General features: G+C 40.4%; 1 protein-coding gene across 3 annotated transcripts in view; it reads left to right on the forward strand.

Moving 5' to 3' along the window:
- Nucleotides 1-16,455, forward strand: part of pde3a (phosphodiesterase 3A, cGMP-inhibited) — a 49,988-nt gene that overhangs the window by 14,751 nt on the left and 18,782 nt on the right. Inside the window, exon 2 of one of the 3 annotated variants that reach the window (XM_084350095.1) lies at nucleotides 13,382-13,432. The exons of 1 other annotated variant lie outside the window; for it this stretch is intronic. In XM_084350095.1, the coding sequence (XP_084206221.1) occupies nucleotides 13,382-13,432 (51 nt within the window). Of the gene's footprint in view, nucleotides 1-13,381; nucleotides 13,433-14,818; nucleotides 15,068-16,455 lie in introns of those variants that run through there. One more of the 3 variants, XM_084350097.1, reaches the window with a different exon arrangement.

The following is a 16,455-nucleotide window of genomic DNA, read 5'->3' on the forward strand; positions in this document are numbered from 1 at the left end:
TGCTTCAGTATGATATGTGCCCTGTTTTCTGACAGGTAGTTTAGTTACAATGCAGTAATAAGCAATGTTTTTAAATATATACAGCATTTTGTCTTTTACTGGAAGACCTTCGCTGCGGTTGGGCTTATCTTATCACATGCATCATTAATTACCAATATAATGCCATTTGGTGATGTAATGAAATTAGCTCAGTGATGTGATGTGATGTAATCTCGTGATCACAGTGATTAAAAAAAGCAAGAGGGTTAAACGAGTCTGGATGATCAGGGAGACGCGGTTAGTGCAGGTGTTCTATTCTTCAGCTGAGATTTTTAGTTTCTGTCACGAGTAGTATGCTAACTAATGTAGCCTCACTGGTCATTGGTTGTTGTGGTCTTACTTGGGTGAGGCATTCAGGACACTTAATACTGGATCTGTTAACCCCTCACATTACCAGATGATCTGTGCACAACAGCTTGTTTTGACCGGGTACTGCACTAGATATTTTTAATTTGATGTTGTGAAAACACTGTGCTCATGGTCTGGTTAGGTTTAGGCACAAAAAGGGTTAGAAAAGATGTTTTGGCTTAAAATATCTGAATACTCAGACCTACCCAAAAGGATGTCGAATGTCATCATTTTCAAAGGGCAGATACGTCACTAAAAACACGAGCTTCACAGTTCCAGATTGAGACAAATTTCCACTTGAATCCTGTTTCTTCTTCCGAAATCCTGAATGTTTACACAAAACTCAAAATGTACCTTAATCTGAAATTCAGAGGAACTCTAAGTAGCTATTAGATAAGCCAATGTACATCAGAAGTCCCCATGATCTAAATAGGGATCCATCTGATCTCATGTCTTTACCAGAAAAGGAAGTGTTTTTTTCGAGAGACATGCAAATTGAAACTGGGAAAAAAAAATTATGAGATGTCATCTTAAATTCATAACTTGCACGGCCCAAATCTGTTAATCCGTAGCATTTCCCCAGGTCAACCAGCATCAGGTGGAATGTACAGTCATCTCTGAGCCTTGAATTGATTGTTTTACAGTGGACATGTTGGGAAGATGTCACTCATAGATCTTTATTTCTTCATTTTTACTGTTTCCTTCACAAACCCTTGTGCTTGAAGTGCAGATACTTTGAGGCTGCTAACCTAAACCTTTTTCGAGCATCTCGTCTTAATTTGATGAAGAGAAGAATCAGATAGAACTCAACCTAACAAATTTCATCACATTATCTAATACAGTATGCCTTTTATAAGATTTGCACAGTAGCAGGGTTACTTAGTTTATATGAGTATGAACTTGCTTCAAGCTTTGAAGGGTATTCAAATGGTGCGTGAAATATAGAAACTTTGGTGCATTAATTAAATAGAAAACTGAGAAGACATGAAAATGACTGGACTGCAGCGTTAATATTTTCTCTAGGGGCATTTTGCCTCAGGCGACAGGCATCTGTAGTGAAAAAAATCTGTCTCTCTCGCTCTCTCTTTGTATCTCTTTCACTCTATCAGCCTCTCTCTCTCTGTCTCCCTCTCTGTTGTGTTGTTTTTTTGGCTGTCTGTCCCTCTCTGTTTTCTCTCCCACTCACCAGATTTCCTCTCTGTCCAACTTTCACAGGACAAATGCCAAAGGCAGCATTTTTTTTGTCCTCAGCTGCCATCACTCACTGTGTTATGTAAGACACTGCTGATGTTTGTGTGTGTGTGTGTGCATGCATGGCTATATGTGTGTGCAAAATAATTAAAATGAATGGATTTGGTCGGTCCTATTACTGTTATTACTCTCTTCTTCTATCTTACTTCTATATGATTGATAATCATGTTTTAGCTTTTGGAAATACAGTTCCTATTCCCCTTTGTGGGAATGTTGCTTTGTGAGTTATGCTGTCGGCTGCAATTTAGCTCAGTCTGTTCACATTATGCTAAATTGGCACCTTTAAAGTATGCCGAATTAGCTATCAGCAGTGGCTCTTTACACTGTAATAATGGATGTACAAACAACTATCACTGGCGTACTTTGATACTGCAGAAATCTTAAATTATACAGATTCTCAAGCAAGTTCTGGATTTATGAGGAGCATTTTTGATTGATGATTTTAGGCAGATTTATGGACATTTGCTCGTGATGGACTTAGGAGATGATAATAGATCATATTAAATGTATTTATAATAATACTTTATTAATAATCTGTTTATAATGTCTGTGTGTACAAATTTGACTGCATTTTTTGGGATTGGTTATTCACACATAATGTTTAATAGATAGTGGATGGAGCCCGATGATGTCCCTCATTGGTTTGTGGACTACCGTTTTGAAGCCTTGAGTTTGGTAGTGTTGTACTTGAGATTGGTCTTTGGTTACAAGACCGCTTTTTGAAGGTCTCAGTCTCGTCTGGGAATCGTCCACATTTTTACTTGGTCTTCAGACAAAGAGGACACTTGGACCCTTGTCCCCTTGGTCTTGGTCTTGAGGTTGTCCCACACCCTAAAACATACCAAAATGTATTGTCTATCTTACTCTAAATGGGACCATAATTTACAAAATGAACATCTTGCTGTATTGAAGAAGACCATAAACTCACTAGGAAACTGTTTACTGAGGTAATAAATCAAGTGAGACGTTGGGTCATTTTCTCATAAGCTTATATACAATCAGACTTCTTTTTGAAACCGGTGGAGTTGCCCCGTCCTGGCCAATAGAAAGACTGCAAGTTTAAGGTATTTCCACATTAACTTAATACCATGCAGGCAGATTGGACATGGGAATTAACTATTAACCCAAACTAAATCAAGTTATTGTTTACATTGCTCTGTGGTGTTTGGAAAGACTTTGTTGCTAATTGTGAATATTCAAGTTAAAAACCAGCAGATCACACACCGTATCTGTCATATTTCCTCTGTCATGACTTCTCTCTCAGCGTATGTTTAACCAGGTATAGAGCAGAGAGTTTATTTCAGGTCAAGTATTTAGAAATAATTGGATTCATTCTATAAATGGCACCCCGTCTTCTCTGAGCTGTGGTGAAGCATCACCAAGTGAGCGCTTGGTTCTCATCTGGAAAGCAGACGGAGGAGTTGGCCTTGGGCTGTGATGTGTATACAGGATGGTACACACACACACCGACACACACGACACACACACGCACACACACACACACACACACACACACACACACACACACACACACCCTGTCCCATTCGCTCACTCACACACACACACATATCTGAATGTGTGGCCGGTTTGGTTCCTTAAGGCCTGATGCAGCTTGTGCTAATGTCAATGTGTTCCCCTTTTTTTCATTCAGCTTATTTTCTTCAGCATCTTTCTCTCGCTTTATCCTCCTCCTACTTTTTTTTCTCTCTTCCTCTCTCTGTCCAATCTCATTCAGCAAGGAATTCAATGAGTAAGTCCTTATTGGATGAAGCTGCTCTGGTGTGAAACATGCTGAGTGTCTTTAGTTTAGCCTGAAGACAGGGATACCCAGAACAGCCGCTTTCTTTCTATGGATTTGTTCTCCTTTAAGTTTGCTGCTCGGCGTCTTTCCTGTTGTCTTTGGTCTTTCCGACCAGTGTTTACTTAGTGTTATCTTTTTGTGTACACACACCAGAAAGAGTCAGAGCTTTTATATGGAGTAGATAACACCCTGTGTATGCATCACTGAATGATACAAGGACTGCATAATGAAGCGATATAGAGAAATAATAAAATCTTCATGTTATTTTGTGGTTACTTTGTATTTACAGGCCCCTACTACAGGATCTGGGTTAATATTTCCCTGGGGAAATTCCTCAGATAAACAGTCATAAAATAGCTGTTTCCTGTGGGTTTTGCAAATGGCAACAGGCCTAAAATCTAAAAATAATACTTTTTTTCCCGCCTTTTGATAATATTAAAGCTCCTACACACTTAAAAGTCCACCCATGCAGTTCTTTTCACTTATGTTGCTTGACTAGACCTCTTCTCGGGAAGAGAAGTCAGAGTCGTCTGGCCGCTTTCCAGACGACTCTGAACTTGAAAATTTCAACCTCCTACCAGATAAAATGCTACTGAACGCCACTCAAAGTCAGAATTCCTACTTACCTCGAGCAGTTGTCTGATGTCACACAACAGTGGGTAGGGGCTAGAATGTATTTCTAGACCATTGTATTTGAACTAGGCTGATAAATGTTTAGAGTCTCCAAGTATAAAAGTGCTGTAAAGTAAAATATATAATGGCGTCTTTTCCCTCCTCTATTTGGTTTATGCAAGGAGGCCACAGTGCTGAGGGTTGTAGCTCGGGAGGCAGAGTGGGTTGTCTGGTAATCGGAAGGTCGCTGGCTCGAATCCCCAGCTCCCCCAGCTGCATGTCCTTGTGTCTTTGAGCAAGATACAGAACCCCAAATTGCTCCTGCCTTGCATGGCAGCCTCCGCCATTAGTGTGTGGGTGAATGCTCAATAGTGTTGCTTCAGTGTAAATGTCAATCATCAGTTATACTTAAAACGTATCACCTGGACAATTTTGGAGGGGGAAACATGAAAAGCAAAACTTGAAGCACAGACACTAAATGTAAGTCATTATGCATGCAGCTCCAAATGGAAGACCGGTGTCTGGACGCTCACACTGTTCCCGTGGGACTCGGCCTGAAATGCTAACGCCCGGCAACGTCAGTGTCAATCAGCAGGAGCAGGAAGCTGACAGAGAGAAGTGGGTTGCTGGAGCTGTGACGCAGTCCCCTCTCACAGTAATAAGAGCAGAGAATGACAAGCTGGCGTCAGTGGCCTTACATGGGTACAACAACGCGAGGGGAAAACACTCCACTTAGCCGTGGAGCCTTGGAGGGAGGAGGAAGACTATGATGAAATGGTGTGTGCGTGTTTTGTGCATGCATGTTAGCGTGTGATGCAGCTTACTTAGTGAAGATGACAAGTAGATGGTGCAAGAGTATGAATGCACACTGTTTGTTGTCAACTGTTTGGAATGGTGTGAATTTAAATTTGTTGGTTTCGTTGTCTTTATTAATACTCTTATTATTTTTCTATGCTTCAATGTTGTGTTCATGGATTATTCGTTAATTTATTCATTCAGTCAGTCAGTCTGTCATTTATTCACAGCAATGCAGTTATATCACTGAACAAATTCCAGTTGTTTTTGTGAAATTTACAGATACAATAACTGGAAATGTCTGTGCTTGGCAAATCCAGTGAGTTAGAAAAATCTTGAAAACCAAGGTATTTTGTCTCAAGGAAGCGGGATCGCTTTAAATGTAATATTGCCATTAATCAGTCCTGCACACCGTGTTGAAACATTGCCCGTATTTTACATATTATATATTAGCGGGGCTGGATCTGGGCACAAACTTTACAGGCACATGCTTAGGGCCTCTTTGCTATAACAGGGCTTCAATGTTTGGGTATATTTTTTTCATTTTTTAAAGATGCAAAACATTAGCCATACTTTTCCAAATCATACAGGTGTCGTACAGTTAGCTTGAGGTAGCTCCTGTGCTGGGGACACAGTATTGTTGATTTTGTTGGTCCAGATAACCAAAATATTACAGCTTAAACTGTCTTAATGCTGTGTAGAGCTGCAGAGTCGGGTGTTGATTCTTAGTTGGTTTGGCATACTAGCAATCCTGTCACCTGTCCAAGTGTCATTCGATTTAATGTTGATGAAGAAAAAGCACTTCATACATTATTAAGTGCAGGTTGAAAAGTCTGAATCTTCAAAAAGACCCTTTTTGTCAGACACATTATTTTTGCTGCTATTGATTGCTTAGTAATTTTGCCTTTTGAAGAACATACATTCTTACATTTAAAGAGACAGTCAACATCTTTATTGCCCATGTGGTGCCATAGATTTATGGTACTGAACTTTTTAGCATGTTGTTTAATTAGTGGGGATTAGCAGTTATATTAAGCATTTAACACATCATTAACAGATAGCGTGCATCTTGCTACAGGACCGACGATCACATGCAACTGCAAAGCCCCAGCTTTTGAACTGTTCATCTGTCACACATGAGAAGGAAATTACTAAGATGTACGAATCTAAATTTACTGACAAGGCGCATACATACATTTACTTGACAGTACATGCAAAGGCTTAGTCATGCAACTCCACTGTGAAACACTCACACACACACTTGCCCAGGGCTATGTTGGTGGCTCCCATCAGCACATCCATTCCCAGGGAACAAGAAAGGGTAGGGATACAAATTAAATGATGAAAATATTTTTTCTATGATTCAAGGCTCAATATTTTATCTCTATATATTATCTGTCTGTGAATATACATATACATGGGCAACACAGTTAGAGAAAGGCTTTTGAAAGCTGTCTTCTCCCCACTCTGTAGTCTACTTTTACTTATTCATAGCTGCCGTAAACAAGCCAGCTTACTGTGACTTCTGAGAATGCAGTGAATTAAAGGGAATTGCACTGCATTAATGATATACGACAAAACAATTTTTCAATTATTGATAACATTTGCCTTAATGTCTATTTCCTAGAAGTGTATACGTCATACGTATGCAGTTGTTACCCATTCGACTAGTGTGTTGCATCTACAGACAAAAGAGATTAGAGATGTAAAGTCGTGGCTGGGATCTTTGTGAGAACATGAAATGTGTGGAGCAACAAAAGACAGACTGCTGTAAACTGTATATCGTGGAAGGGCAGCTTGGAAGTGATTGGTGAACTTAGTTACTGTAATATCTAGACTGGTCTTAAGAGATGTTCTCTTTTACTTATTTTGTTTACATAGTTTAGGTGCAGTTTATTTAACTAGTTAAATAAATGTTCCCTCACAGTGTATTTTAGCTATTTTGATATTCCTAATATTAGTTGATATAATAGAACCCAGAAAAAAAACAAAAAACGAAACGAAAGGTGAATTGAACTGTGGTTCAAAAGATCGAGGTCTGAACCGACCATGTGTTTGGAGAATTGTTAGACCAATTAACGCCACCATGAGATCATTTGTCTTGACAGTTACCGGGTGGATTCCTGGGAAATTTGGTTCAGGCATTTATCTTTATTTTCTGTTTTAGTGTCCACACCACTTGACAAAAATGACAAAGTTGTAATAGTAATGTATGTATATGTATGTAATATGTATGTAGTATGTAATACTTATTGGGAGGCAAGGGAACTACTCGTTTTCAAGTATTCATAATTTATTAGACTTTGTCTGCCTGCTAGTGAGAATTGTTTTGTTTTTTCTGGTGATCCATTTTCCGAGTTTAATCTAAATTATTTTCTCTCATGTCTTTATGATTTGCGATCTGATGGAGAAAAAAGGGCAAAAAAAAAATTCCATGTGAAAAAACTATTTCTCATTTGCCCCTCAGGGCTTCCGTAGCCTGCCCATCCCTGTGCCCAAGGCTATTTATTTATTTAAAAAGGTCTAGGCATTATTGTAATATTACCCTCTTCCATTTTATAATGCCTAGTCCTACTTCTGTGGTTATTTTGGTGAAAGTAACGCAAAAGTATCAATCAGTACGTCATTACACAACACAGACATTAGTAATCACTTCAAATGAAAGTAACTAATATAAGATACATTGCATTTTGGAAGTAACTTGCCCAACACCGCTTAGCTCAAAGTATAGCTGTGCCTATATGTGCCACCTCTCATAGCTGCTAGTACAGCTTCAGACTATGATTTGGTTTCTAACATGTCCTGTATTGATTACATGCTCAGATCATCTTTAATTCTATATATTGGTCTTTTTGGGCTCCGTGGTAGAGCTCTGATGGATGTGCCGATCGGCCCCTCACATGTGCACACAGACACACAAACACTTGCTTTGACGGAGTGACGTTAGCGTGTAATGAGATCAATAAGCCATCGCTGGTGTGGTCTGGTTTCGCGGTGCATTGACAGGACCCCTGATATGCCGATTGGGAACAATTAGCATCAGTGAGCAGCGCTAACATGGTTCTGAGCGATGACGGTGGTGAGTGCATGTCTTAGTTCATGTGTGTGATCGTGTGTGTGTGGGTGGGTGAGTCATCATCATCCAGCCCAGGAGTCCCAGGAGTCTCTCTCGCCCTCTCTCACACACACACTCATGAACACACACAGGCAAACCATACACAGGCAGCTTTGCCAAATCCATTTGGCAAAGCTGGTTGAGTGTGACTCTTGGAGTCATTATGAACCAGTGAGTGTAGAAAAGATGCTTTACCATCAGTGAAGCTGTCTGCTTTTACTGCACTATGATGATTACAACAAAATCAGGGTGTCGGGCAACAACACTACAGGACAAACATATTGACTTCAATAATGGAGCCTGAAAAGTGACATGTAACAGCAGGGAGCATTGATTGAGCGTGATGGAGTTTAAAATAAAATGATAAAAGATGTTCCATCAGACCATCTAACCTCATGTTGTCACTTCAGTATTATTATTCTGTTATTGACTTTTGGTCAATTGGATTGTTACTAATTAATTATATATATTATATTTTATTTTTATATATAGTAACTATTCATTTCACAGGTCTGGAAATGGTAAGTAGGTGGTAATTACAAAGCAACATATTTAAAATGTATTTAAATACCTTGTTATTATTATATAGTAATATTCTGCTATTTTCCAACAAGTACATAATTTCCTGAATGCATTTCCTGGTAAAGTCCAACTGTTTTTTTCTGCCTAACTTCTGCAGTTCAGTAAATTGAAGTACATTTTTAAGCACTTACACTTCCCTCAGTGGCATGCTACTAGTCAGAAATTAAAATGGCATGATCAGCTGTTAGGCAGGAACCAGTTGGAATTTTCCTGACAAAGTATTAAAGAGACCACCAGCTATTTATTAACTACTTATTGGAAACTAGCAGAATATTATTATCGAATCATGTTTAGGTAAATTTAAATACATTTTGAGGTAATTATTGTGGTAATTGGGGAGTCATTTCAAAGACATTTCAAATATGTTACTTGGTAATAACCACCTGAACAATTAATTGGAATATTATCAAAACTGCAATATAGCCAAGTGCAAATCACAGGAGCTGCATTTTTTTGATAAAAGTAAAATGTGTCATGTGTGAGAGATGCCTGAGCCTATAAATCCTTTTCTCCAGACGTAAGGGAACATGCTTGTTTGGTACAGACCCCAGAAAAAAATCACATCATCATCCTTTTTATATGTATGTCAATAATATCATTCCCACTCAAAATGTGACTCATGCCACAATTGCAATATCTGTCAAAATAATAGATTTTTTTCTCTTGCATATCATTTAGCCCTCATATTTTACACACATTTGCCATAATGTTGGTGTCTGGAAACATTTTTGTCAATACTTTATACTGATTTTTCCCTATTGACCAATCTTACATGACATGTACAGGTGCTAATCAAATACTGTTTATTATTGGTATGTATTATATTAATCATTTGCCTCTCTTAATGTAAAACAGAGCAGCAGCCTTATTTTTTTTACTTCTACAGGTACGACTACACAACCATATGAAATGAAAACAGATGAGATCAGACATGATTAGATACAAAATAACCAGTTCAGATACATCACAGTATAAACTCGGCTGGGATCTAGTAAGAACAGTTGCTGTCCAGTAGGGGTTTGGGTCTGGCTTGCTGGGTTCTTCATGACTGGAGTGTCTGAGTCGTGACAAACAGAGAGCGTGTGTGTGTTTATGTGTGTGTCGGTGCACGTGTGCGCACTCGTGCGCGCTTGTGCCTCTGAGTATGTGTGCAAGTGCGTAGGAGTGTATGTGTAAAGATAGACTGGAGCCCTTACATGGCTTTGTCCATCAGACATTATTAGTTTGAACAAGAGCGACGGGTTAAGGACAGTCACACAGTGTGTTTCAGAGCAAGATTTGCAACTCCTGTAAACAATCCCAGAGTGGATTTCATGAAATGAGTGGTTCAATAAAGAGCGGGGATGTCAAAGTACACACAGCATATTTCTGTGTTGCACTTGTGGTAGATGAAAGTTGTAACTTTTACAAAGCAAAACGCGGATGTTTCTTTAAGCCTAGAGGGCAGCCGGAGAAATTTCTCATTTTATTTTTAGCTTCCAGGCAGTTTGGTTTTTGATTAAGAAGTGGGTCACAACCTTTGAAAAAGCTACATGCTTATGAGTTTGAATTATGTCTATCTTGTTAAAATAATGGGATTGATGAAGGAGAAGTCCAGATTATTATCAAGATGTGACGTGAATATATAAAATAAATTGTCAGATCCTCCGTTCTACTGTCATTCATTTTGTTAACGTTTGTGAATTAGCAGCCGTCCAGGTTATTTATTTTAAAACATGGATGTAACTGATCGCTTTTATAAAATCACGGTTGAATGAATTCTTGGCTCTTTGTTTATGTTGTTGTTAAACGTATGTTCTCGTGTGAACAGATTTTCTGCATACCACAAAAACACCCCAGAGACTAACAGTGTTCATGTCAACAAACAGAGCTCCCCCTGCAGTGTACAGTGTGTTTATACACGTGTGAGTGCCAATAATGCACAGTAATGCCCTTTTAATTTCTTTCTGTAGCAGATACCTCTGCTGATACGCTTATATTTTCATGAGTGAAATTAGTAGCAGTCTACTTAAGACTGAATGATGGAGCAGTCAAACATTACGCGGCTCAGATGTGCATTAAGGGCTCTGTGATTTCCCAGCGTCTTATAGACTTGACATGAGAAGTGTATTTGAGTCGTAATGGAGGCCGTCAAGGGACAGCAGAGCATAAAGGAGGATTTAAGGGCCTGGGTAAATGACAGAAGCTGATGTGTGTGTGTAGACCGCGAGAGAACAGAGACTCATATGGTTTTCTCATGTCTGATTTCCGTCGTGGTGCAGCACTGCAACAACATCCTTACTTTAATATAGCACCATGTATCTGACTCTTTTAACATTATCTACAAAAAAAGAACAGTACACACTTAAGATGAAGTGTACATATTTTACAAGATCAAGGACTTCATTGTGATTCAGTGCTTTTATTTTTCCAAACAACCTCCCTCCCATCCCGGGGGCCTCTCATAAAACATGAATCCGCAGTATTAGGCAGATTATCTCATCTGCCATTCAAGATGCAAAGTCATCTCCAGTGGATGACAGTTGCACTGTCAGGTCGACTCATACTATGCTGTTTTATACATCAGCCTACGGACTATGACAGCAATACACACACTCACAGACACACACAGATATGCACACTAGGAATCAGACCAGTTATTATTACGTAATGATGAGGCCTTTTATAATCATCAAGAATCAGAGGTATGCATGGTACTGAAAATCTGTGCTCAAGTAACAATACAATCACTTCTTATGCTCAAGTGAAATAATTGTTTTGTTTTGTTTTTTTTGCAATTATGAAAGTAACATTCACGTAAAAGTTGATTTTACATTAGCTAAATTGCTTTCTGAGCACAATTTAAAAGCCTGACAGACCACTAGCTATAAGATACATTAATGTCATTATCATAACACATGAAAAATTAAGATAGCAAACGTCAGGTAGCTAACATTCAGGAGGCACGGCATGCCCTTCATCATGTTTCTGTTGTCTTTTTGATTTTTTGGTACAAACGCTGTGGTCAGATCTAGTCAGGGTTTGTTGCTGAAAGCTGACTTTTGTTTTCATTGTTTAACTCTGTCGTTATCGCATCGTGGTCAAAAGACAAAGACATGAATGACTATTTTAAGCTAATTTTCATGGCAACAAAGCGGGAAGTCTTTGCGAGGGACCTCTGATCTGAGGATAGCAGTTAGCTAGGCACAGTGAGGTAGGTTATATTTTCCTGACTGTAGGTTTAACTTTGGTCAGTGTCCCTGCAGAAGAGCTAGAAATGTCTTCATTTTCCCCCCCACAACTACTTGGATGTAGACTGCGGGTGTCAGCCTGCCATGTCTACAGGACACAACAACAAACTCTGAGCTAGCAACCTCCACGCTGAAAATGGCAAGTTACCCAAATGCTAACCTGGTCACTCGCTAACGGTACGAATGTTAACAAGCTAGCAGGTGTTACCTTTTCTCTTGTGGGGACGTAGCCGTTTTAATGCCGAGGCTCGCTTCAATACATGCAAAACAAGTTCCCCAGGACACAATTTTTCAGGGGGCACCGTCACTGCATCCTGACACCAAAAACCAGAAAGAAAAAACAACAAGCCGGAGCATTTTTCCCCTTCAGACTACTAATGTACAGTCTCACTAGATTCATTTGAGAGGGCGTATCATTGTTATGCTGAAAGGCATTGCCCTTTAGCGTGACGTAAACAAAATGAAATGAACTGATAACTGGAGCGCACGTTTTTACTGTAAATTGAAACACTTGAATATTATTGATAACTTTGTCCAGATTCTCTGGTTGATATTTGCATATTATTGGAGCTCAAATACTTGCATTGGCTTGGTTATTAAGTTGCAGTATTAAATCCACCTAAACAAGGACACATGCCAGTGATGATTGCGTCAGCCATTGCTGTTAGTTGTGGTGACAGGCCCTGTGAGGCGAAAAACAAAGATAATTTAATGCAGTGTTTTTAAAAAAATGACAACATTATGCACATTTTATTTGTCCGATTCACGCAGAGAAGAGTGTCCAACTGAGATGCCGTAGTTTCCGGTTAACCTCTGCTGTCAGGTGTGATTACGAGTGTGAAGCACTAACATTGTGTGCATGAAATAATTAATCAAAAATAAAATGCAGAACTTGCTCCGACACAGCAGATGTTAGTTCTTCAGTCAGTCCGAGCTTGGCTTCACATTTTTGGCTCTTCATCGTCTTCATCCCGACTACACCAGCTGTTAGTCACATGAAATGTAGGTCAGAGGAGCTTCGCTCCACGGTTTCTGCATTGTGTGGAAGTGTCCACATTCAAACAGTTACCTCTTTCTGCCATTTGGTGCCACCGGTCGTCTACTGTAACTTTAAATGACCCCCCTTATAATGTGGGAAATACCCTATCGATTTCATCTTTACGTTCTCAGTCCAGGCTAGCTCTGTTAAAGGTTTCTCCCGAAAAGTTCAAAGCTGTCGTATGTGAGGAAATTCACTCGGAAACTAAACGTCTGACTGTGAAATTGAATTACAGTTTTCTTTTATTGAACAAAAATGGAAAATGATTGCAGCGAGGGGACGGATATAAGGTGGAGGTGGTGGTGATGGTGTTTGATTAGGAGAGCCATATGTAGATCAGCCCTCCAGCATAAAGGGTGATGTGTTCTTTTCTTCGTCTTCATCAGCAGCGCCTGCTCCTCTTTTATTTTTAGATGGCTTGACGGAGAGAGGGATGGAGGGAGGAGGGGGTAAAGGAGGGACGACGGAGGAAGAGGAAAGAAGTTCTGTGCTCAGATACTGCTGTGTGGTGTCACAGAGTGGACCAGTCTTCTGACAGTAGCTTCTCTTTCTTTGCTCTTCATCTCCAGATTATGTGCCAGCCAGAATGGGACTACAAGAGAGCGCTGAGCAGATCCCAGGTCAGTGCAGCCCAGGGGGAAGTGGAGGAAAGATGTGTGTGTGTGTGTGTGTGGCATGATTTTTTTCTCAGTGTATGTAGTAGAATAGAGCTTGACTCATTACTGTGGGACGTTTTTAAACAACTAATTTGAATTAGTTGTGAGTTCACAGTTTGATGGTTGTATGGCTGAATTCTTGAATAGTAGTAAAGTAGATTATTGTTGTGGAAACATTGAACCCATGAGGTTTTTTTCCTGCTCTCCTAAACCTTTAAAGCCAAGTCAAGAAAAGCAGTTCGCTATTTACTCCTTTGACACTGTTGGACTCATTATGGACAGTGTGAAAAACAATCATCAATTCGATACAGTTGAACCAGAGATAACACCTTTTTTATCTCACACGTTCTTCCTTTTCAAGGCGCCTACAGTACCCACAATGTGACTTAGCCACTGAGGGACATCTTTAGACGCAATTCATCAGATGACATACAACTTCCTCTGGAGCCACAAAAGGCTGTATACTAACTTTTTCACACATGCAGTAGTACTGTCCTCCCCTGTAGACCTGTAAGCACACTTATATGTGTAAAATTGGTGGAGTTACCCTTTAGGAAACTCACGACAAGGTGATGAACGCTCAGCTTGGCTTATTTTGTCACTAAATTCGAGATTGGTGGTAAATTTTTTCTGCATCCTTGGAAAGCAGCTTAACTTTGAGAACGGTTGGTTCAGTTTTCTATAACCTTCCAGTGGGTGGGCTGTCACCTCTCGTTCCACATTTATGACCTCATTTTATTGCCAGATGGTTCGCATTGTGTCTTATTTTCCCAATTTCTTAAATTCTGAGAGCACATATTGTTATCGGCATGCTGAAACACAGGGTGCCGCTCGCCTCAGATTATTTCAGTCGTCATATACAGTTAATACGTTGAAATTGAAAATCATTCAAATCTGGAGAAAGGGTCATCGATTAATATCTTTCACCATATGCTGAGTATCATCGGTGTGACTTTTCCCACCACTTCCCTTCACACTGGACCTGCAGCTTTCCGCCAAGAACAAACCTACTACCTTAATAGACTTTTAATGAATCAATATGCACCTCAGTTTCCTGATGCAGAAAGCCCTCTTCTGATAATAAACATCAGTCACTGCCCGGTTGTCAGGCATCACCTGCTATCACAGGAAACACTTGACAAGTAGTGGGCGTAGTTCGGCCGCGGCCAACTGAGCCCCGAACAACTACTTTATGGTTCACAGACGACTCGCTCTGATCTTTGTCCCAACGTAGCCTAGCAACCAGGTATTTTCAATACAACTGATTCCTGTGTACTGCAGCTTTTCTCATCCGCCGGTGAACATCTGCAATTGGCAGACGCGGAGGCAGGGGCGGGCGGGTGAGAGGACAGAGGGAGGTTCATGAGGCGGCAGAGAAGAGGAGAGCGGAGGAGAGGGCGAGGAAGTGTTTGTGGGCTACATTATTGAAATGTCACTTGCTTTGGATTGAGACTGTGACATTTGAGGATTAAAAGGAAGGAGAGAGCATAAAGCTGTTGTTTGGAAAGGAACCTGGCTTATAAGATCTGAACGATGCAGAGAAGGCACTCGGCGAGTATCATGGGACGCCATCAGGACAGCGCACATCCTCCCAAACAGGTTGGTTTTAACTGGTGTCTCTCCCCTTCAGCTCCGGATGTGTGTGAGCAGAAAAAGGAAAGCCATTTAATCAGTAATGATGAGATGGTTTAAATAGGACAACTTGAAGCAACGTCTAAATTAAGCTTCTTGATACAGCCTAGTTTTTAGGTCAATTATGCATGTGAGGGATCGGTGTTCGTGAGTCACCGTGGAGAGATTCAGTGTCGCTATTGTTCTTAGATGGGTGCTGTTTGTCAAGCAGCATGTCCTAGGTAGGTGGGTGTGTTATCTACAGAGTGTGTTCACATAGTTTCATTATCTTCAACTCAAACTTGAAGAACAATTGCAGCGATGTCTATTGATTTTTCTCCTGTTTGCACGCGTGAACAGGACAGAAAGGGTAGATGTATTGCACAATGTAAACAAACGGTGCTCTCGGGTGTTCATGCGTCTTCACATGCTGTGCGAGTCATTGTTACAAAATCATTAGATACCTTTTTTTCAGGATTAATAGCCGCGTTTCTGCTCTACAATCCTGCAACTCCTTGCAATCCTGCAGCCATCCACCTGTGTCCAGAGCATGAACTTGGCCTCTGGCTGTGCTTTGTTGGCCACTACTGCCTCAGCATTCCTTCTCAAAGCTGACAAAGGTGTAAAAGGCTTTTCTACACATGCTACATTTTTTCTGGTGTCGTAGTACAGAAACAATGAGCAGCCCCTCACTGTACGGCTGTATGTACAGTCGTTGTAAATGAGGATGGAGCTCAGCTGGCCCGCTCGAGTTAGCCGTTCTCTTTTTCACTTGACTGGTCACGGCCTGCCTGTGGACTCAGCCAGCTCCCCCCCACCACCACTCACTCTCTCTCTCTCTGTTTCTCTTTATCTCTCTCTCACTTTGCTCTGCTCTCAGTATCTGCCTTTATGCCTGATCTGCCTACATATCCTCTAACTGTCTCTCAGGAGATGGGGCTGGGGGATGGGGGAAGAGTGGGAAATACTGAAATAGTGGGAAATAGCAGGCATGAGAGGAGGAGGAAGAAGAGGAGAATTTTGAATCTGGGGGGAACATAATCCAAAGAGGAAGGCAGAGGACAGTGTCTTTATGTTTCTGAGCCAGTGGCGGCAGGGGAAATTTGTTTTGGTATCTGTGTCGTCTCCACTTTTGTGGAGTTAGCTTTAAACTTGGATTTGGTGACAGGGTCCACCCCCATGATGTTAACATACATCCAGATTGGCTACGCTACCAGCAATGTACAACTGGAGTCAAATTCCTTGTATGTGTACACGAATTCGGTCAGTTAAGCCGATTGTGATTCTGATCTTCAAATGAAGTCAGGTTAACTGTGTGTTTTGAGTTTCTTGCACTTGGCTGCCTTTTATAGGACAAAATATTGAAGTAGTTTAAT

This window comes from Pagrus pagrus (assembly GCF_965226575.1).
Source record: "Pagrus pagrus genome assembly, chromosome: 4".
Classification (NCBI taxonomy): Eukaryota; Metazoa; Chordata; class Actinopteri; order Spariformes; family Sparidae; genus Pagrus; species Pagrus pagrus.